The sequence below is a fragment of the Colletotrichum aenigma genome (genome assembly GCF_013390185.1).
Source record: "Colletotrichum aenigma strain Cg56 chromosome Unknown KSG_Cg56_contig04, whole genome shotgun sequence".
Taxonomy (NCBI): domain Eukaryota; kingdom Fungi; phylum Ascomycota; class Sordariomycetes; order Glomerellales; family Glomerellaceae; genus Colletotrichum; species Colletotrichum aenigma.
The window spans coordinates 1307659-1330471 of record NW_023500910.1 but is presented as its reverse complement, the minus strand read 5'-3'; the positions used below and the strand labels follow the sequence as shown (position 1 = coordinate 1330471).

General features: G+C 50.5%; 3 protein-coding genes across 3 annotated transcripts; 2 read left to right on the top strand and 1 right to left on the bottom strand.

Annotated features, from left to right (window-relative positions):
- Window positions 1-13337: 13337 nt before the first annotated feature.
- On the bottom strand, window positions 13338-14246 carry CGCA056_v006249 (uncharacterized protein; the record flags this gene model as incomplete). The annotated part of the gene is made up of 2 exons (XM_037321500.1): window positions 13338-13700; window positions 13761-14246. 2 exons carry the CDS (start codon window positions 14244-14246, stop codon window positions 13338-13340), a joined length of 849 nt encoding a protein of 282 aa, XP_037178971.1.
- Window positions 14247-15110: 864 nt separating this feature from the next.
- CGCA056_v006248 (uncharacterized protein) lies at window positions 15111-15917 on the top strand (the record flags this gene model as incomplete). Its single annotated transcript, XM_037321499.1, has 1 exon — window positions 15111-15917. One exon carries the CDS (start codon window positions 15111-15113, stop codon window positions 15915-15917), a length of 807 nt encoding a protein of 268 aa, XP_037180309.1.
- A 1732-nt stretch (window positions 15918-17649) lies between these two features.
- CGCA056_v006247 (Kinesin light chain 3) lies at window positions 17650-21801 on the top strand (the record flags this gene model as incomplete). Its single annotated transcript, XM_037321498.1, has 6 exons — window positions 17650-18643; window positions 18692-18821; window positions 18870-19070; window positions 19119-19293; window positions 21424-21471; window positions 21553-21801. 6 exons carry the CDS (start codon window positions 17650-17652, stop codon window positions 21799-21801), a joined length of 1797 nt encoding a protein of 598 aa, XP_037178965.1.
- Between the last annotated feature and the right edge of the window lie 1012 nt (window positions 21802-22813).

Here is a 22813-nt window from a genome sequence, read left to right as displayed (position 1 = left end):
GCTGGGGCCGTCCCAATGAGGGCATCTAGGCCTCTGGCGAGGAGGTTCAGGGCCTCATCTCGGAGGGCTTGACCCTCTCGAGCCTGCTGGAGGGCGGCGGTGGCCGATCGTGGCCCCCTTCCCAAGGGCCGGATAGGGGGGGGCGTGAGGCCCCTCGGTCGTGGAGGTAGGGAGGTAGGGGGGGGAGGGGTCTGGGGGAGACTATGCATAGAGGATGAGAGGCCCCTAGGGGCCTGCGAGGGGCCCGCGGCCGGCTGTGAGGCCATCGCGGGCGAGGGTTCCGGTTGTTAGGGGGTTGATTTGGTGGTGTTAGTGTTCAGGTTGCAGACCCAGCACGGCACTAACAGTGGGTGCCGGCGGGATTGTATGTAGGAGGGAAGTCCCAAGAAACCAGTGACGGATGATGGGGAAGAAAAGGCCAGAAGTCAGACATGGTAGCGGCAGAAAAACATTTGATATGGTGAGAGCTTGTCATGATCTGCGTAATGTATTGTTTTCTTTCGCTGTTCCAATGAAGCTTTGAGCCCCAGGTCTTAGCCGATCTCACCAAGGCAGAGTCTAACATTTGAGCGCACCTAGGTAGCCGTGATGCATACTTCGAACGTGTATAATTTCTTGTAGTAAGGAACACATCATATACGTGGCATAAATGACAGCCCTTCCCTAAGCAGCTTTGGCATTTAGCACCAGTAAAGCTTGAGCCTAAATCCAGAGGTATTGAATCTTGTCAAGAGCGGGGGGTCGTGATCGTTTCAGATTCAAAGAGCCAAACAGGGTGATTATCATCTCAAACTTGGTCAGACACGCTGGGGGTTCTTGGAGAGACCAGGACATTCTTAATTATTTCAAAACAACTGTATTAAAAAAATCTTTATTAAACAACTGAGCAGAAATATCGGATGGAAACTAAGATCACTGCTAATTACTGACCTTTTCATTATTGAAAGTCTAATCCATCTCCCTTCCGGAACATTTGCCGATTTGGTCTTGAAATACATACTTAAGAAACCACAACACCGCTGTCAACTCAGAGGTGAGTAAGCGCATGCTTGTAACAGTTTGCCGAAATAATAATTCGCATTTCCTGTGTTCCGAAAACCGCAGGCATCAGCATGTGCAACTCGATACGATGCTTGAATCCACAGATGCTATACTCAACGCTACGTCTTCCCTTCATCTGTCTGCCTGCCGAATTCGTCTTTGGAGTCTCGTCTGTAAATACTATCTTTGGACACCTGACGGTGATGAATAGGTAGGCTGCGGATGACGCCAAAGTACAACCCTGTTCTGTACTGAATTCGGCACCGAGTCAATTTTTCACTGCTCTGAACGACTGTCATTCTCGAGCGCTATGGCGGGAGACGCCGCCGCCACGCCTTTTCTAGAAATGAAACAATCTTTTACCAATCATCAGAGGCAGGATCCAGTCAAAAGATTGCCCATCAATCCCAAACACTTCTGCTAGCCAGGCAGCGTCAAGTAGCCATCCGGGCTGTCTACCGCACGTTGACAAAGTTACACTTACGCAAGGACACTGCTTTTGATTGATCATAGATCCACTGTGTTGATCACAATCGCTGAATCACCCATATCATCATCTTCGAATTATAAAGATACTGGCGAAGAAAACGTCACTTACGCGTATAGCGACATGGGCGAAAGAATAAATACCAATCAATACCTATGATCCGATAAGTCGGGAAACTGATAGGGAACACTACTCAGCTAACCTCACTCATCATTTTCCTTACAGCTTGCCTTTCTGGATGTCCTTGTGTTCTCATCAAAAACCTAAAAACGACTAAGTATGGCCAAAATAAATTCAAGCTTAAATAGCCTTTTTCATACCAAGTCCAACTCAGCAACATCCGTCGAATCAAGTACCCCCTCACCATGCATAATGCCATGCACATAGACAACGCCCACCAAACTATACAACCCATCTCCTACACACCTCAGTGCAACCGGCACATCCAAACCTTGTATAACCCAAATTTCGTCGCCCCGCTCGATTCCACCGGCAATTAGCCCCAACCGTCTTTCGGATGTCGTAAACAAAGTACGCTGTCGATCATATTTGTCGTCGAGCTCTTCAGCCTCCGCCGAAGTCTCGAAAGAACAGAGATTATGCAAAATCTCCGTGAACACCTTGTCGAAAGTGTCACAATCACGGGCTTCAATTGCAGTCCGCAAACTTTCCCACAGGCGCTGGTGTCGAGTCCACACATTTGGACTTGGCCGCTCTTTGCTTTTGATGGGGAGATTTCCCTGCAGTATCTCCACGACAGCGTTCATTTCAAGTAAGCCGTCCACTTGCGTTCTTCTATCGTATTTGGTATCTGAAGCCTCGATGAATGGGATGGAGAACGATTGATAAAGGCTTTGGTGGCGTCTCAGTAGCGGAGAGCACTCCTCGAAGAACTGTTGGCTGTCATCGCTTTGCGTGGACTCTTGCCTCCAAGGCTCCAACAACTCCAGTATGTCTTTCGCCACAATGTACGCACATTGTGATCTGAGTAATCTGTTCAGGCACCCTATGAGCGCGTCTCCCATTTCGCTGGGTGCTGGATGACGTGCAATATGGTCGCTTCTCTTGTCTTGGACGAGAGTTCGCCAAAGAACCTCATATCGGCTCTGTTTAGTAGCTTCAGGCGTCCGTTTCGTAGCTTCAGGCGTTGCCGTCCCCTCTATAGAATACAGCACATCCGAAGGAGGCATTGGAATCAAAGACTCTTCCGGAATCTGGAGCAGTGTTTCCAATAAGTGTCTGCAGTCTGCTCCCATAGTTCCTATTTCCGGTCTGAAAGGCTCTGGACGGACCACTGTGTCAACATGGCAGCCAACTAGCCCGAGCTTATTATTTTCCTTGAACACCAATGTAGATGCTCCCAGACTAGCCGCTGCTGTGAAGAAGGTGGACGGATCCCTACCGGCTATAGCTGTGTTGTGTAAATACAGGAAGCCGTCGTTCACTTGATAGTCGGGCACCCAGGAAGGCAGACTGTGAGGGTTTGCTTGATCGAAACTCTCGGAAGTGAATGAATGAAATTCCTGTGTCGAGGAGAATGGCTCGGGTGGCCTCGGTGTAGACCTCAGACACTGACTTCAGATAATCTGGAGAGGGAAATATCGATCTTCCATCGAAAGTCTTGAACATTCCATGAAATGCATAAATCTTATCCCGTGGGTCCATACACCGCCTGCCGCGGAAATTCTTAATCGATAAGCCGTTTTTCCATAGCTCCTGCGAGCTTGGATTTCGTGGAGGCTACGCGACCAGCTAGTATCAGCTGCGTTTTAAAAGATGCTTTGTGTCAGGAACTTAAAGTTTTTGAGCGCTCAGTGGTAACGAAATGCCTCAGATGGTAAACGGCGACAAGCGACTCATCGAGCTGGTCAAGGATGCTATAATCCAATCTCGCCCGAAACAGCGGCAGAGTGAAATATTTGGACTTCAAAGGAGAGTCCCGATGGTCGCGCTTGTACTTTTCTAACTCGGTAGGGATGGCCATCGTTTCGGGGTCCAAGAGGTTGGCAATGACCAGGTCCTGAATCGGCAATTCCCAGCCTTGGCGTGCGAGATTAATCAACATGGTGCAGACTGTTCTCACAGAAAACATGAGAGTACCACAGAGAAATAAGCTGTTCGGCGACAGAACACATTCCTGGACTACCCATGCTCTCTTGAACCAGGACCGGCTATACAGGAGGTACCAGCCAACAAGATCCGCTAGGTCGACAGGCTCCAGACCAAGTTGCTCAAAGGCTTTAGGATCGAAGATGTCGAATGCTAGGCACCGATCCATTACTAGGTCCTCATTCCCCGGGCCTACAACCTCCCGGAGCCGCTTATTAACGAGTAGAAACTTTTTCTTGGTTTTAGGAACACCTTGCTTGATGAGCGGCTCCTCGCCGCCAAGCCACATGATAGTAGCACGGGCCTGACTGTAAATGCGATCCATGATAGGGATCTGGTTGTATCACTGATTGGGCGAGGCTTTTTGGCCCGATCCGGCTAGCGTTGTTGCCGTTCTAACTCAGGCTCGCCTCAGGGTGGGGCTCAAAGTAGCTCAGGCATGTGACTGAGTAACTCAGGGACCCATCTCTTTTGCACTATGCGTTCATTATGTACTGTGCACAAACGATATCCACTTTATTATGCATACACAAAGCCCCTGGGAGTGTTTAGTGCATATGTGTCTATGAAGAAGTAATGACTACTCGCTACAAGCAAGTTTATTCATCTAAACTAACTACAGGAATACCAGCCTGGTCAATGAGGCGACGACAATGTGGGCAGGTATCCAACCTTAGGTAGCATCTCTTGCAGATAGTGTGACCGCAGGGCAGTCTCCGTCGCCTCTGGTCAGTCGGCCGCTCTAGACATATTGGACAGATCATGTTGAAAAGCCTTTCCTTGCATTGGCGCCCTAGACCACGATGCACACCACAACGACCTTGGCGTCGCCTTCGAAAACACGAAATACAGTTCACCTGCGTTATATAGTCAGTGATGTTTCCTCAAACAGCTTGTGAATCTATAACTCACACACCCGCATCCCCGGTATGCGAACACGGGATCGTTCTCCCGTATTGGTGAATGACAGCTTCTGCATTGCGAAGCATGAGACGCTCTGTTCCCTCTCCCCGCCTCAGAATGAGCATCCGCACTCCTGGTCGGTGGGATACTAGCTGTTGAGGTCTCAAACTGTTCATTTTGGGACAGTCTTGTTGCCTCTGAGATGAGAATTTCATCGTGCTCGATGAGGTCTTCATCCGTTAAGTCAATGATCACCGGCTCGGACTGAGCGTTGTTTTCGGCTTGGACTTCCTGAGTGCGGTTAATGAATCCGGGAGAGTTTCTGAAGCTGATGTTTGTCTCGGTATCTTCTGTGAGGTCAATGACCTCGATGTGATTAAGAATGCGACTTGATGCAATCTGCGTATGCGCCTGTTCGGTGACTCGGGTTGCGGTGAACTGCTGGATCTGGGTGCCATTGACTATGAAAATCGAGCATGAAGTCGCCATTATGCTGATAAGTATTCTTAGGGGGATGAATGGAAGTGATGTAATATATGAGGAACAGAGGGAGAAGAGTCTGAGACTCTGGGACATGCTTGACTTAAACCAGCTCTGAATAAAAAAACACACCAAGCTCAAGATCCGCAGTGATATCTTTGGCTTACCTATCTGGATGGTGGACTCCCGCGGGATGTCGTACAAGGGCCAGTATCAGCCTGGCTGGAGTACGATAACTTCTCGGGAGGAATCGACATTAGTGGCGATGCATATTCAATGCTCAGCCCATGTTCACGTCTCAGAGGGAATGTGACGTCGCATTGGGGACCAACGACAGCTTTCTGGAAAGCTATCATTCTCGGGCACTTATGTGGCCTTTGTTAAGATCTTGAGTACCGATTTAGGCAGCTGACCAGGACATACTCAGCTCAAGTGGTCCGACGACAGCCTTGCAGGTCGAGGGCACAGCCGAGAAGGTATCGATGAAGTCACATCAATGATTCCCCGACGACATGCTCGGCATTCCGGATTCTGCGGCATCCATTGACCACTTGATCCTTGCAGGCGGCCTCCTAGACCCCAGCATGGGGCAGTCTCGTGAAGGCATCGTGAAGAGGGGTCGATGATGCATTTTGCTTTCGTTCGACTGCACCCGATTCCCCTCTTTGTCCCTTGCTTGTCCAAACGCAGCGCCCAACTGCCAGTATGCCTTGCTAATGGCGTAATCCAGCGAGACATACCCATGGATATAGTCACCCAAGATATGCAACCATCTTCTCGGATATCTCTCTATTGTGTGGCTCGGCGATTCTCAGAATGATGAAGATTGGCGTTATTCTCAGGAAATCTCCTTTTCGTCGAGTCAGAGTCTGTCTCATGAACCTCGTATCGTCATCATATGGCCTCACTATGAGGTGTCAGGTTTCTGCGTCGATAGGGGCTTCGAGCCGCCTCGTCGATTTGATACGATAGATACCTTGCCGGATGCTAGGCTATCCGTTCCAAGGCCCAAGGGGATGCGTTGTCGCATGAACTGGAAATGGGAGAGGGGAACTTCGATGGGGAGGCCTCTGTAGGTAGTACCGCTCCTGCCGCGTTCATCAATACAACCCAAGAGTCATAGATAACGGCGACTTTGGTATAAGACGCAAGAGATGGACCGATGTCTTGTGAACTCAAAAGCCACCACGTCTAATCTTTGGAATTCATCTTCTTGTCCTATCAACAGATACCACTTCAAAATTCACCAAATCATCTTTCACTATGGCAGAGCACTTAGTCGACGATGCAATCTCGTTCTTCGACAAGTTTTCCGATGCTCTTAGTCCAGATGTGCTCAAAGATCTAATCGAAAACGCTCGTGTAGGTCAATCATTGAACGGTTATGAACGGTACTGATCGCGCCCAGTGGAAAGAGTCTCTCCAAAGGTTTTGCGACACCGAACATGACTGCGTTTTGAAAATTGCCTGGTCTATGATTGAGATGTGCAACTCCAGCAATAATGTCACTGAATTCGAAAATCTCGACCTTCACACCCCCGTATGGCCGGAACGCAACTCCTTGGCCCCCTTCTGCCGACACGAAGCTGAGGCCAATGAAGCCCTCGGTACTACCGCAACCAAACCCATTGGAGAAATCCCGCAAACCGCAATCAACTCCGCTGATCTAAACGAAGACGAAAATATTGGAGAGAAAGGTAGATGCGAGCTTGCTCATCCTGTCAGCTTCGCGAGCACAATTCTCACCTCGCAGAGCACCTCGCCCAGCCCTTCAGTCACGGACTCCCACACACCTCACATCGACCTTTCTTCTGTAGAAGGAAATCAGGATTTGAATCTGGATTCCGCTCTAGGTTTGGACAACGGCTCAAGTACTGAAGAGACCCTCCTTCAAGAACGCACGCCACGTCAAGACATTACTGTGCGACAACGCTCTTCGAGTATCAGACGAATGAACCGCTCCCTTTCTTTGTCCGAGCCTGTTTCTTCTCTGGTAGGGACGCCAGACCAAAGCGTCATTCACGAAACAAACTCAATTGATGTTCTGTTGGCCGCATGTGAGCACCAAAGAGCTGGAACAGAGACTCAACACGCTCCCACTGATGTGGATACGGACCAGTCATCTCCAATAAGTACACCACCAGCCTTTGAAGCAGCTCCGTCCCCGACTTTTAGCAGTCCTTCATCGTATAGTTCTATTTCAACATCAACACCAGAGGAGTTCCACCCCAGTCAGCTAACAGAACCTGCCACTGCTTATCAGGAAGAGGAGCCGGAAACACCAACCAGCTGTCAAGTCGACATTGAATCTTATGGTGCCGTCGAACATTTGTCCAACGATTCCAACGGAAGAGTCATAGACACTACCGCTTACAGCCCTCAAAATCCGCACTTTAGCCCTCGGAGTTCGGATGTACAAGACGACGCGTCACAGCCCTCTACGCCAGAAAGTCTGACAGACGACCTAGTGTTCCCACGGGATGCAGCCGAACCACTACTCCCTTGTATTCAGGTGAACACCGAAACGCCATCGCCTACACCAGACTGCACTTCTATCGGAGTGATGCAAGTCTCTCCTGCTTCAGCAGTCAATGAAACGCCGACTCCTTCCGCGGTCTCAGACGGCCCATCACCCGACCCTTCAGAGAGCTCAATGACACCGCGATCTAAGTTGGATGAGTCGATACATGTGGAGAAAAGCAAATATGCCCACGAACCTCTACCAGTATTCATTAACAATGCGGTAGACACCATCCGCGGTCTCAGCCAAAATCATACAGAAGGGCCGAGCGAAGATGATCGAATACTGGTCAAGGACCTCAAAGCGAAATGCATCAACACAAACTGGTCAAACGGGGCGAATTGGTTAAGATGCATTGAAAAGGGAAACGACTGCCGCCAGAGGCTCAATGTTAGCCATATGATCACGTTCGCCGCTTTCGCCAGATGGTACGATTCTCAAGTGGCAGAGGTGCAGAGAGAGAAGCCCGATACGCCGAACAAGACAGCCTCGAATGAAGTCATGAAGAGACTGATGACCCACATGACGTCTCCAACTACCAGCGATAAGATTGCAAGCACTGCCAGGAGTTCTCTGAGGACACGATTGACAAAAGGAAGAAGGCTGCTTGATCTGATTGAGAGGTTTGGGTTTGGAGTTATCTTCGTAAAGAGAACATGGTGAGGGAAATCTACTGCTGAAGTTTCGACCATACTCATTTGTCTCTAGGGAACTCACCAAAGCGCGAGCTGAGGACGTGCAAGATTTTGTCGACGACTTGGAGAAGAACACTAATAAGCTTATCGTCTTGAAACACTTGTGTGATCAATTTGACGAGTTTGTCGAGCATGGAAAAGCTAATGTTGCCAATTTTGTGCAAAGCATCCGAAACGAAGCCTGCCTGACGCGACTCATTCATTGGGACCTTATTAGCAACAACGAGGTCAATGAACAATTGGCAGAACTCGCTGAAGCGGCCAAACTGGAAGACTTTTCTTTCCGTTCTGTCTTGCAACCGCAGACGAATCAAGAGATTCATCTCGCAGTCACTTCCGAAGATTTGGAGACGCTGCGTCCCGAAACATCGTTATCCTCCGGCATCGTTCAAGCAGCATTACATATGGCTGATAAGCCAACGAACGTTCGCATCGGTTCAACCATTTATATGGACAACTCACAGCCATTTGCTCAGGCGCAAGAAGAAATTTCTCCCCCTCGAGTAAAGCCAGATGAAAATGCTGGATTTGTCTATTTCTTTCCGATTAACCATGGAAAACAAGGTTTCAGTCTATTGGAGATTGATAATCGGAAAAGACACATCCAACACTTCGTCGCCAACCAAGACAACGGTCGGATATCTCGACAACTTGGGGTATGTGTCTTCAAACCACCTTGCTCCAAATACTAAAACAATCCAGAAAGCTTTTCGTTTTTTGAAGTATGGCCAAATTGAGGTGTGTTCTTCCCGCAGAATCGTTCAGTTTCATCTTCTCACACATCCTAGAATATTTGCATCGAAACGGTCAATGTGTGGAATTCCGGACCACTGATCATCCGCATTGCCAACCTCCGTATGCTCCGTATGCCTATCGGCACTTCAGAGCTAGACGACAATAGTCTAAGGCTAGAGGTAATTCGCACACTCAAACTTTGTTCCGATGATGGGTCTCTGAAAACAAAGAAACGCGAATATGGGGACGAAACGCCTCACGAAGAGCTAAGACGAAGTAAACGACGCAGATTGTAATTATCTCAAAACTTCTATCTATCTATCGAAAACTCTGTCTATCTTTGCAACAGATCAATGCATCACATTTCCAGCAACAGCAGACAACAGCAGCGCAGGCCACATGTTATCCACCGTAACTCTAGGCGAGCTTGAAGTAGCCTGGCTAGCGAACTCGAAACCTAACGGAAGTCCCGAAATACCACTTGTTTCGCTAGGCGCGGAGCTAGAGCCGAATGAAGTCAAATTAGAAGCAAAAGTAGTATTCAAGACGTTCACAGTTACCGGCGGCGTCGGAAGCGGCGGAGGAGGTTCGACGAACGAGGATGGAATCATGGTGCTCTTTGAAGTAGCAATCGTAGATTCTTGCTGATCATCAATTTGGGAGGATACCCATCCTGAAGTTTCAGTTACCGTCAGGGTTACAGTTGCAGTCGCCATCGCTGTTGCTGTGTTGGTCTCTAGCGGCCGAGGTTGAGGGGTAAATGGCTGCCAACTGATGTCTGCGATTGGACTGCTAGAAATGGGGGACATTGTCGAAATGGCTGATGGTTCTAAGTTTGAGTTGTTGGACGGGGGTTTAGAGGCGTCATTCTGCAGAGGTGTTTTCGGCAATGCCTCTATAATCGTGAGAGTGCCAATGCCAGTGAAGTTACCGAATCGAACCTCCACATCCAGCATATGGTTCAGAGCCTCTGAGTTGACAACGAAGTACGCAATGACAAATTGTAGTATTGGGGATAGTAGAAGCATGTTGAAATTGTGTGGTGATGCAATACAAAAAAGAACGCTACTGGGGCCTTTTTATCGTTGCAAGCCTGGAGCACCTTTCGGACGCGGCCATAAATGGACGCTGGGTGGCAGCATAGCTTAACTTAGAACAGATGACCTAGAAAGGAAGTGGTACTAGCGCGAGTCATTACGTCATATCCGTCAGAGTTATTTTTACAAGTACGATCCGTGTTGGTATGAGGCAGCCCGCCGTGCCGTACCAGTACGAGCCATAACAGTATAAGCCATAACAGTATAAGCCATAACAGTATAAGCCATAACAGTATAAGCCATAACAGTATAAGCCATAACAGTACGAGCCATAACAGTATTAGTCATTACGAATAATTTCAGGCCATGCCGGACCATGGTGCGAATATAACAGTACAAGCCATACCAGTACAAGCCATACCAGTACAAGCCATACCAGTACAAGCCATACCAGTACAAGCCATACCAGTACAAGCCATACCAGTACAAGCTATACCAGTACAAGATATACCAGTACAGCTCGTACTAGTATGCCTGGTGCTAGTACAGCCTATACCAGTATGTTCGCACCCGTACTATTTATTTCAAGATATAGCTAGTACTGGTATGGCTCGTACTGGTATAGCTTGTACTGGTATGGCTTGTACCGGTATCTCCCCTCCCTCTTCCATGTCTCCTCGCCTCCCCTCCCGCGTCCTCCCACCTCCCACTTGCTGGCCGTAGACTCGAAATGGCCTCGACGCTGGCTTCCGGGGGTTCAGAGGTGGCTGTACCGCAGCCACTGACCACATCCAGTTTCACAGAGGGCAACACCGAGGACGTGGTTTGGCTTTTGTGACTAGGAAAGCTTCGAGGTCTCTTTGCGCTCTTGTTCTCGATATCGTTACAAGCGGTTCAGGGCAAGTAACTGTGGCAAAAAACAGTTTTCTCACTTTTCACTATACTTCTAAGCCTTGGAAAAAGGAATTTTACACCGATGCAGAAACTCATAGATTCTTTAAACTAACTATAACTACTTCTAAAAATTTAATAACTAACGTCAAACTGAGAAACAATCAATCGTAAGGGCGCCGGGAATGTGTAACATTACAGTGGCGTATTCTTCTCTTTTCGCCCTTAAGCCTATCCCTCTACACAAAACGGATCCTGAAGTGACCCGTCGTCCGGGGTCGTGCAAAAAGTAGGGTTCAGAAGCGCTGGCTGTTGCCCTCCTGAGAAATCATCAGGCGCAGGCTCAGCTCCCTGGTTCCCCGAGAATTCTGGAACATCTAGACTGGGCTGCTGGCCACCGGAGAAATCAGTCTGTGGAGAATTTGGCGCGATGCTACCGAGGTCGCCGTCCTGCACCAAGCGTCTTCTCTTCGACAGTGCCTGGTGACGCTGGAGAACGGATGCTCTGGGGATGAATGCCTTTTTGAGAGCAGGCATGGGCGTAGCTAACATGCATTGGCATTCTGTGATATGGGCCTGCTCGAATACGACTGGGCTGCCAGCCTGAAGCTCAACATCGTCGCCACTATAGGTGGTCAAGTTGCAGATCACCGCATCCAACAGCGCTGCTTGATGAATTCCAGCAGCACTAGTGAACGCATTCAAATCTTCGACACTCATAGGTTGGCCGTTTTGGTCGACGAAGTTTTGGTTCAGCTCGGCCTCGGTCACGTTGCCGGGGAAACTGACCGGCACGATCGGCCCAGGGGTCTGGTACATGCAGTCGTCCGCCTTATACAACGGAATTGAGGCCTCTTGAGTGACGCCGCCAACGGTTGCTCGGAGGGCAACGAATGGCATCTGGGCAACGCATGCGAGAGTCCCTGGCACAGCAGAGGCTAAGATGGCCAGCAAAGATGTAGGCAGCATGTTATCTGATGAGTGTAGAAAGTTGGTATGATGAAGTGCTTGGTCTAGATCGAGTGTGTGGTTGACTAAACGAGTATCCGGATCATGATGGATCAGTAGGTCTTTTTATACATCCTGGCGGCCGAAATAGAGCAAAAGACTGGCGTTCTCGTAGTGCTCTTGAATGAGGTTGGTCTAAATTTAGCGTGCACCCTATGGGCACTAGCCGCCGCCCCCGGGGCTCAGCGATGCCCAAGAGCCCCTGTAGGTGCTAGGGATAGCACTCGTGGGCAACCAACGAGGAGCAGCACTCGAACTTAATATGCTAAAAATGGAAACATGCGAGAACATCACACCACCAACCACAATACATAGATGCAGGGCTATATACAACAGCAATTGCCTGGCATATTGCAGTGCAAAAGCATTCGTTTTAACGATAATTACTATTAGACTTTGCTTGCTATAGTAAGATCCATTCCAGCTGAGTCAATTTCTGAGCGATATCGAGTGTAATGGAGAGTTACCCGGGCAGTCAGATCTGCGACTTGGCAGGCGCTGTCAATGTAACAGCAGGTAGCGCAGCTGGGGAAGTGGTACACTTGACCGTGCCTTTCGACAACAGCTGGCACCCAACTCGTTAGTCGACGCAACTGTTGAGGAAAGTCATCACAGCTCACTGGAATTCTAGAAACAGCTATGAAAAGTATATCAACAGTGTCTTGGCCAGGCTTCCCAACCGTGGACTGCCAGCTGATGGGGCAGGGACATTATGTATTCATTGAACAAAGCGGTTTCAACAACTTTCAAGTCGTTTTTGACGTTGGGCCACCACAAATGCTGGATATTGTTATATGTATCTGCGACAGCAGTAAAACTCCAATTTAAATGTATATATCGCGATTTAGATTGATTTGTTCTTCTTCGAACTATAAGTCTTTAACTGTGGGTTGATTACTACATATACAGTATTTCCCTGGCTGAGTATTTGGGTTTCTTGATTATCGCACCGACCGTGGAATTGGGGAGAAGTGCGGGCTGCACAGCATTTCACTCTGGAGGGAATTCCACTACTTGGTGCGCTTCTTCTTTTTTCTTGCCATTCTTGGAAGCTGTTGGCCATTCGAACGAGAGTTCTGGCATGGGCTTCACTGGGATCATGGTTGGGAGTGATTTGCTCATGGTGCTTTGGTCTATCGCACTGTAATACATTTGTGCGCACGCAAAGCGTTATCGTCCTCGCCATGTGATAGCTTTCTAGCCCTCAATAAGACACTATATCCCCAGCTGCAAATCGCTGCCGTACTCATGATCCCGCGAACTTCGCCCTTTATGCAATGTGCACATGTAGTGTTCCTCCCCGCCCCCTCACCTCGTCGTTAACCTCATGACTATGAGTGTGTCCGTCGGCCTTCTGTGCCCTGCATTCTTCTAGCTTGAATCCAACCGTCAAGACTTACTGGAGCCTGTGGCGTGGCTACCGGCTAGGCCTACTTTTGTGATGTCGAGGAGCTTAGGTAAATCTCCCTGGGGACGATGGGAGACTCAGGCCACGCAGGCCGGTCATTCGAGAGGATGCCTGGGGGCGGTAGTGCCCGTCCATGGCTATGGTCCAAGTGGATGCCATCATAGATGTGATGAGGGACGATGTTTGCGTTCTCGTCCTCCGGGGGAGGTGGATACAGCACCCCATGGGGGAAGTGGCCGTTGATGACGCCAATCCGTGTGGGAGGGGGGCCATGGGGCGCCGTCGCGTGGCTGCCGGGTGTGGACTGGACCGGCGTGGCAGGGTACTTTGACCAATGCGTGCAGTCATGCATCCGGTCCGTGGTCAGGACCAAGGTACGGCTTGTCTGTACAGACACCGGGCGTTAGTGACGATGTATAGGGAGTAGTTGATCATCCATACTGACCTTCGGGTTGTCGCGGGGGAGACATCCACACCAGCCGTAGAGGGTGAAGTTCCGGATGTCAATCAGATGGTGAAAGTTGGGCTTCTTGGAAGGCTGGGGCCCGTGCTGGGGAAACCAGATGTAGATCTGGAGGTTGGCCGCCTTGATGAAGTCAGGCTGTTTGTCGCTGCGGAAAACGGCGTCGTACAGGCGGGCGAGGTCGGCCTGGTCAGCGAACTGCCAGACGTTCGGAAGGTGACAATTGGCGGGGTCGCTGAAGTCGAAGGTGTTGCCCACCGCCCTAAAAGGAGAGACCTTCAGACGTTGCTCCTTCTCAGTGGCGGTGGTGTCGAGGAGATCGATGAAGGTTCTGAGGGTGTTGTGGCTGGGATCATCATGTGAGAGGATGCCGGGCTTGATGAACATAGGGCGGACAGCACAAAGCATCGTCTCCTCGTCCGGCTTCTGGTCAGCCGATAGCTTGGGATTCGCAGCAGCAGCAGACATCTTGCCGAGAGGCGGTTGGTGGTTGTCGAGGAAGGAAGCCGTGCCTTTGGATGCTCCGCTGGCGGTCAGGAGTGGTCAGTATGTGTGAAGGAGGGAGCAGCTGGCTCGGCTGGGTAATGAAGATAGTTTTGAGGGGTGTAAGGAAGGAAGAGCAGGCAACCTTTTCTCCTACTGTTGATGTAGGGGAAGAGAAGAGAACGCGTTAGAATTTTTGTTTCCCGGTGGATGAAGGGCCTTGGGCGCAGCCTGCGGTCTTGAAAGAGAAGGAGCAGCCTGAGAAGAGGGGAAAGAACGACGAAGACGCAACAGCCCTGATAAGAGCTTGAAAGAGTGGTCTGCCTAGGAAGGTATAGCCAAGCTTGTTGTGAGGGTTAAAAGGTTTGTTGATGTGATGTGAATGTGGGAGAAAGAATCAGCTTTGGGACGGAGAAGAGCTGCTGATTTATTGGTGCGATGGTTGTCCTCTACGGCAGGCGCCATCCTGAGCACCACGCGAGGAGGCAGGCGTAGTGAATCATTAAGGGCAGTTACGATCCAACCTACGCAACAGCCTCATCACACAACCCCTTTTTAGAAGGTGGACGATAGGACCAAGCCCAGCCTACAAACTTCCCTTCCTACATCACCACCAGCAACCACCTCAGCCTCACCAACTACCCAGGCCGAGGCCAAGAGCATCACACATCAAACCCAAACGGACAGTACGCTGCACATGGATCTCCAGCGCTATTTCCAATTACATGATGCTGACAGGTGCCTAGGGTCCCCAGAGTGATACTTGCAACGATGGCTTCGCAGCGCACGCTCAACGACACCTTGGATTTCATCCGCACAAACCTCACTACCCGGCAGGCTGCCGAGTCAATGGGCGAGGAGGCTCTCCGGAACAAGCCAACAGACGCAGACATCCGGCGCCTTTTCCAAGAGACCATCCTCACGAGGGAGCCATTCACATCCACCCACCAAGTCATGTTCTGCACCGTCCCACTTGCTGCTAAGGTTATCACATTTGCGTTCGATGAGCTGCTGTACTCGCCGCGCAGAGCCCGCACGACGAAGCTATCGATCATCATGACTGGAGGCATCAAGATTGAAAGGGACTGGAACGAAAATGCGTTCGAAAAGCGCGGCCGCATGAGATTCTTCAAGAATGGCGACGAGGAGGTCCCGGGAGCGCTGCTGTGGGAGGCCGAGGTTGGCTTGGATGCCTCGGGCCGTAAGGAGCTAAAGAACAATACCATTCACGTTTGGGTCCCCCACAAGCCTGGCGTCGGCAACGAGGACGAAGAGGCCCACCTGGGCTGGCACTACGTTGAGTGGTTTAAGGAGTGCCTGGAGGTCGGCAACAAAAAGCCTCGCCAGCCCTCGGCCAGGTACTTCAAAGACGTCCCGTTCAGCGACGAGCCGAGGGTCTGGGATACCTCCGACAACCAGGTCAACAGCATTGCCATAGCGATGATGCACCTCCTGGGCCTCCGCATCGCCAAAGTCGATCCTTCCGATGATAAAGAGACTAGCCTTCAGAAGCTGCTGCAGGACGACATCGTGAAGGGCTACTGTATTGCAGAGTGGAAGGTTACCGACGCGGACAAGCCTCCGTTCTTCTCGATGGGGCTGCTGTTCTGGGCCATCACTTGCCCTGCAGAGCTGGCGGCCAAGATCATGGGATAGGTGGTATGCTGGGGCGATAGGGAAAGCTGGGCTTCTGGCTGGAAGGATAAGGAAGGGTATACAGTTTCGCGAGGCATGAGGGTTGACCCTTGGGTTGCCTTTTGGAGGGCGGCGGGGTATTGCGTGTGACGGGAGATGGAGCTGCTAGCAAGTCCGTTGATGAATAGGGCTGGAAAGTAAACGTCACCTAAGGGGGTGTCTCCGAGAAGAACGCAGCTGATTAGCTACTTTTCTGCCGCTTGCTCATAAGTGATGATGACTCAACTCAAGCTTAGGGTGTGCTTCAACCCCTTCCATCCCCTTCTGTGATGCTGGTACGTCGGCCCAGCAGGCGTAGGTGACGGCGGAGGCCGCCCCGGGCTGGGTGAAGCTGGCGAGTAGCAGGGCCCGGGCCGATCAAGCGTTGGGCAGGCCGCCGGAGGAGGGGGCGACAGAGGAGGGTGCGACAGAGGAAGGTGCGACAGAGGAGGGATAGGCAGCGGAAGTAACTGCAGAGAGCGTACCATCCATCCATGATCTATCTGATTACATAGCCACAGATTGGAGGGAGGGATAGCGGGGCTGTGGTTGTTCCGATTCCGAAGGGGGCCGGCGGCGTCGCGCAAGTGGAAGTGGGAGGGCGGAGTGGGATTGGCGGCGGGCGGTCGTGATGGTGGTGGGCTGGCACTTGGGCCCACTGTGCATGGTCGTTCGTATGGAGACGGACCAATACATTTGAAGGTTATTTCCCCCACTTCATAGGGGTCTCAGCCCATACATTTGGAGGTTTAATCGTTAGTCGCCTAATCGGGACGGGACCTAAGGTAGGCAGGTTGGGGTCCGGGCAGGTGGTCAAAGAGAATTTTACAGGTGGTCAAACAAGATATATACAGTAATAAAAGGCGTAGTTAATAGGTTTCGCGGAATTTCCTACATAAACATGTTTAGTGGTGATAGTGTGGAGCCAAGCTGATGTGACTTAGCTGCCGTTGCCCGTAGCGAGCAAGTACTCAGCGCCAGAAATAGCTATTAGAGCCAAAATTGAACGGAACAAATAATGAGTACAGCCAGAAACGGCTGACTTGTGGGCTAAAGCGACGGCCTGACCAACAGCCGCTGGTCTCCCGTCTCTTCTCCCCAGGCCGGGCTCCTATCGCTCTTCCTTCTTCTCAATCGGAAACGGCGCTATGGTGTCAGCTCTCACCATACGTACCATACCGCCTTGCCTCATGCTCGCGCAGGCAAACCAGTCGCAATAAGGGTTCTGAAGCCATCACAGAGCCTGATGTTGGTCTTGGAAGTCGGACGGTAAGGCATTTCATCCGTCTTACACCAACCCCGCTCCTGCCCAATTATGAGTGGCTGGCGCTCGTCAGCTTTTTCCACTTAGCACCGCCAACTTCGCTTAACGCGCCAATAACGACATCGCCATGCCCTGCATCAACAAGCTGTTGCTGCACCACTGTGGGCACAGATATATCATGGGATGCCTCATTCGGTTCTCGTGCTGCATCCAAGAGGCATGGTCAGCAAGCTCTTCGCCAATCAATCAGCAGAGCAGCCCGTTAGTACCCCGGCCCCATCTTGCTCACTCCTGCCAGCCTGATCTTGGGTCCAACATATAGAAGAGGACGCCCGCTATACACGCCTAGCCAACTTATTCCCTCGCCTTTCTCTGCCTATCCCAATTCCCTTTCATCTTTCGTTGCAAGCACTCGCTCGTCTCAATTTCTCACTCAAACAAATACTGGCTATGGCTGATCCCAAAGCCTACACTGTCGGTTGGATCTGCGCCCTTCCCACCGAGTTCGACGCGGCACAAGCCTTTCTCGACGAAGAACATGAGGACTGTCCCCCAGTTGCCCCAAACGATAATAACAACTATGCTCCAGGCAAGATTGGGAGGCATAATGTCGTTATTGCTGTCTTGCCGGATGGGGAGTACGGTACAAACGCTGCTGGGGCTGTGGCTCGAGACATGCTGCATAGCTTTCCAAATGTGCGCATTGGACTCATGGTCGGCATCGGCGGAGGGGCGCCCAGCTCAAAACATGATGTGCGACTTGGCGATGTTGTAGTCAGCAGCCGCGACGGAGGCAAAGGTGGCGTCTTCCAGTACGACTTCGGCAAGGCAGTGCAGGACCAGGATATTTCCTTCCAGCACACAGACTTTTTAGACCAACCACCCATGCTGCTACGAACAGCTGTTAGCGCGCTCAAGAGTCGATATAAGAGGAAAGGCCATCAGCTGAATAACGCGATTGACGAGGCGTTGGAACGATGGCCTCGACTGCGGGGGGAGTACTCACGGCCTTCTCCGGCAAGCGACAGACTCTACCGATCGGAAATCATTCATCCGCAAACGTCAGAAGGATGCGCCAAAGTATGCAGCGATGATCCAACCCATATAATACTCCGAGCCGAACGAGGTGAACATACCGACGACCCTGCGATTCACTACGGGTTGATTGCCAGCGCGAATCAGCTCATGAAGAATGCCACGATCCGGGATAAACTGGCTGCTGAATACGGCGTTGCCTGCTTCGAAATGGAAGCGGCCGGCCTGATGAACCACTTCCTGTGCTTAGTTATCCGCGGTATATGCGATTACTCGGACTCGCATAAGAACAAGGAGTGGCAGGGCTTCGCAGCCATGGTGGCTGCAGCATATGCGAAGGATCTTTTACTTCAGATTGCGCTAACTAGTGTCGAAGCTGAGAAGCTAATTGGCGAAGTGCTTGGTTTTAGTTAGTATTTCACATTCAGTTTACTTAGTACTTTCTAATATTGAATAGTTCAACGAGATCTGAAGCGTGTGAATCGTACAACAGAGGAAACACGAGCGGGAGTCAAGCGCTTGAAACGTACGGCGGATGAAACAAAAACGGGAGTCAAGACCATTCAGTCCCACCAAACGGAACAAACGTACGAGCAACCCGCACACCTGCCCAGAAGCGCCTGCTAATTCTTAAGACATCGTCTTATTCGCGTCGAACAGGGTGTACTCAAGCTCAGCAAAGTTGAGGACCTATCGATTGCCCGCAATCCTCATTTCGTCGTACCGTTTCCTTCCGACCCTGATTTTGTGAATCAATCCGACATCTGGACATGGATTGAAGAGCGGCATGCTGGGCCTGGGAGTCGCTTCGCTCTCGTGGGCATGGGCGGGTTTGGGTACGTTATAACAGATGCATTGAAAGGCCTCTGCTAACAAAGCGACAGCAAATCCCAGATAGCCATCCAATTCGCTCACCAACTCCACGCTACCTCATCTGAAACTAGCATCTTCTGGGTTAACGCTAACACTAAAGCAATATTTGAAGAGTCCTACTGGTCTATAGTAGACGTCCTAGCCTTTCTAGGTCGCCACAACACTAACGTTAATATCCTAGCGCTGGTCTGCAAGTAGCTGCAGCGAGAGGACGTGAGCCTATGGCTCATGATTATCAATAATACAGATGATATTAAGATGCTATTCTCTAAGGATAGTATTGAAATATACTAATTATATCTTCCTAAGAGAACTAAGAGCAAGATTCTCGTTACGTTGCGCAGCTGGGATGCTGCAGAGAGGTTGACAGGTAACGTTAAGATGGTCTACACTGTCCTAATAATAGAGGAAAAACAGGCTTTACAGCTTCTATAAAGGAAGCTGGGCTGAGACGTTAATGAGGCTGTCGTATTACGCCTTATACGCACCCTTAAGTGCATCCCTCTCGCTATAAACTAAGCGGCGGCATATATTCACAAACGAAGTCCTTAAGTGACTGTTAAGTTATATTTAGAGGAATTCTATAATAGCGAACAGCAAAAGGGCACCCTCCTTTGCAGCGATAGAGGGGATATCTAACGTTATGAAGGTGTATCTAACTCCGTTATAGTGATATAGCAGGTGACGTTTAAGCAGATCAAACGGGAGCAGCCTAGTGCAGCTGACCTTCTTTTGCTTATAAGCTACTTTTAGGCGTAAAACATCCCTAAGTATATGCTATATAACTATAGTAGTAGTAATATAGGTTCTGAAGAGAGCAATGATGAGCATACTGAAACTAGTAGTAATAACTTTGAGGATAACTTGGATGTGCTCTGGAGCTACTCACTTGTTACTGTGACAGCTATGCTGGGATTCCTGGAGATGTACTCCCTAGCGCAATTTTGCACTAAAGTTTGGATCTTGGAATATGGTTCTCCTAGCTAATAGAAGATATACTTTCTTCAATCTGCCTCAGAACACTTTCCGTTGGGCAAATTTGAAACGTGGCAGCAGTATTAAACGCTGATGCCCTATATGCAGCCTTTATTGGACAAACTGCTGTCAGAAGAACGTAACCGCTTGGAATAGAGTAAGTTACTAATGAATATGTCGTAGTACTTGGTGATGCTTGGCAACTATTCTAGGGCGGAGGTAATAGTGTAACAGGCTGTGAGCACTTGGACGGAAATTCTAGGGGATAAGCATCCCTGGATGCTGACGAGCATGGCCAACCTGGCGTCGACGTACAGGAACCAAGGCTGATAGAAGGAGGCTGAGGAGCTGGGGGTGCGGGTGATGGAGACGAGAAAGAGGGTGCTTGGAGAGGAGCATCCTAACACGCTGACAAGCATGGCTAACCTAGCGTCAACGTATATTAACCAAGGCTGATGGAAGGAGGCTGAGGAGCTGGAGGTGCGGGTGATAGAGACGAGAAAGAGGGTGCTTGGAGAGGAGCATCCCGACATGCTGTTGAGCATGAGCAACCTGGCGGCGACGTATAGGAACTAAGGCTGATGGAAGGAGGCTGAGGAGCTGGGGGTGCGGGTGATGGAGACGAGAAAGAGGGTGCTTAGAGAGGAGCATCCTAACACGCTGATAAGCATGGCTAACCTAGCGTTGACGTATATTAACTAAGGCTGATGGAAGGAGGCTGAGGAGCTGGAGGTGCGGGTGATAGAGACGGAAAAGAGGGTGCTTGGAGAGGAGCATCCTAAGACGCTGATGAGCATGGCTAACCTAGCCTCGACGTATAGGAACTAAGGCTGATAGAAGGAGGCTGAGGAGCTGGAGGTGCGGGTGATAGAGACGTTTAAGAGGGTGCTTGGAGAGGAGCATCCTAACACGCTGACAAGCATAGCTAACCTAGCGTCGACGTATATTAACCAAGGCTGATGGAAGGAGGCTGAGGAGCTGGAGGTGCAGGTGATAGAGATGGAAAAGAGGGTGCTTGGAGAGGAGCATCCTAAGATGCTGACGAGCATAGGCAACCTGGCGGCGACGTACAGCAACTAAGGCTGATGGAAGGAGGCTGAGGAGCTGGAGGTGCAGGTGATGGAGATAAGTTTGAGGGTGCTTGGAGAGGAGCATCCTGAGACGCTGACGAGCATAGCTAACCTAGCGTTGACGTATAGGAACTAAGGCTGATGGAAGGAGGCTGAGGAGCTGGAGGTGCAGGTGATAGAGATGAGAAAGAGGGTGCTTAGAGAGGAGCATCCTGAGACGCTGATGAGTATAGCTAACCTAGCGTTAACGTATAGTAACTAAGGCTGATAGAAGGAGGCTGAGGAGCTGGAGGTGCAGGTGATGGAGACGTTCAAGAGGGTGCTTAGAGAGGAGCATCCTAACACGCTGATAAGTATAGCTAACCTAGCGTCGACGTATAGCAACTAAGGCTGATGGAAGGAGGCTGAGGAGCTGGAGGTGTGGGTGATGGAGACGAGAAAGAGGGTGCTTAGAGAGGAGCATCCCGAGACGCTGACGAGCATGGCCAACCTGGCGTCGACGTATTCGAACCAAGGCCGATGGAAGGAGGCCGAGGAGCTGGAGGTGCGGGTGATGGAGACGAGTTTGAGGGTGCTTGGAGAGGAGCATCCCGACACGCTGTCGAGCATAGGCAACCTGGCTGACACTTGGAAATCCCAGAATCAGTAGAAAGATGCTATTCAGCTTCTGCAAGACTGCGTTCGCCTCAGAAGGAACGTTCTTAGTATGGATCATCCACATACCATATCTTCTGCATCAGCCCTGTCAGACTGGGAACTACAGTTCGGGGAAAGTAGGCATGAGATTCCATGATACCCTTAGACAATGGATGCTTTTATTTATACATAAGGCAATTATAGTGTAATGTTTGTTTGTTTGTTTTGTATTTAACGCCGTGGCGGCAAGGGCGCTAGCGCCCTTGCGGCAGACCTCCCGAAGGGTATATGGCGTGGAGTGCCGCAGGTTCTAGCTATATACTCTAAGCACACGCCGCTTCCCAACGTCCTCCAAGTCTTGCCCGTAGGCTGCTATGTGTCCTATCCTTCCCTAGTTCCCGCTGGTGCCTTAGTTCCGTTATAGCTAATTTTTCAACTAGTAGAGGTAGTTCGTTACTTAGAGTATAGGCTGTAGCCTATCTCTTAGTGCCGCGGGCAGATCTTCTGGAAGAAGTCTGTCGCGCTGAGGAAGGCCTGGAAGCCTTCTGAGTCGATAATTAGCCCCTTAAAGTACTGCTCTAGAGAGCCCATAGGTCCTAGAGGCTCCCGCCGACTATAAGGGTAGAGGGTGGGCCACCGTTGCCTCCTCACTAATGTCTTTCGGCAGTAGACCAGGTGGTCCACCTCCTTAGCCTCCCCGCAGGAGCAGGTAAGTAGTGCTTCTATGTGGTTAAAGCGTTGATGATACTGTTCAAAGTCCCCATGGCCTGATCGAGCTGCTAGGAGATGATGAAGGATAGCTCTTGGTAGAGCTAATTCAGGAGGGCAGCCAAGGGTGGCCTTCAGCCCTAGCTGAGTATAACGGGGGGGTGCCTCGTGCTTCCACCATTTTCTATGCTGGTGTTGTTTGCGTTCTTTAGCAAGCCGCTTAATCCCTGATAGGGTTGGCAGTAGGCCTCTGGGGACTGGCAGCGTTGTGCCCTCCTTAGCTAGGCTATCAGCCTCTTCGTTTCCTTTTATCCCTT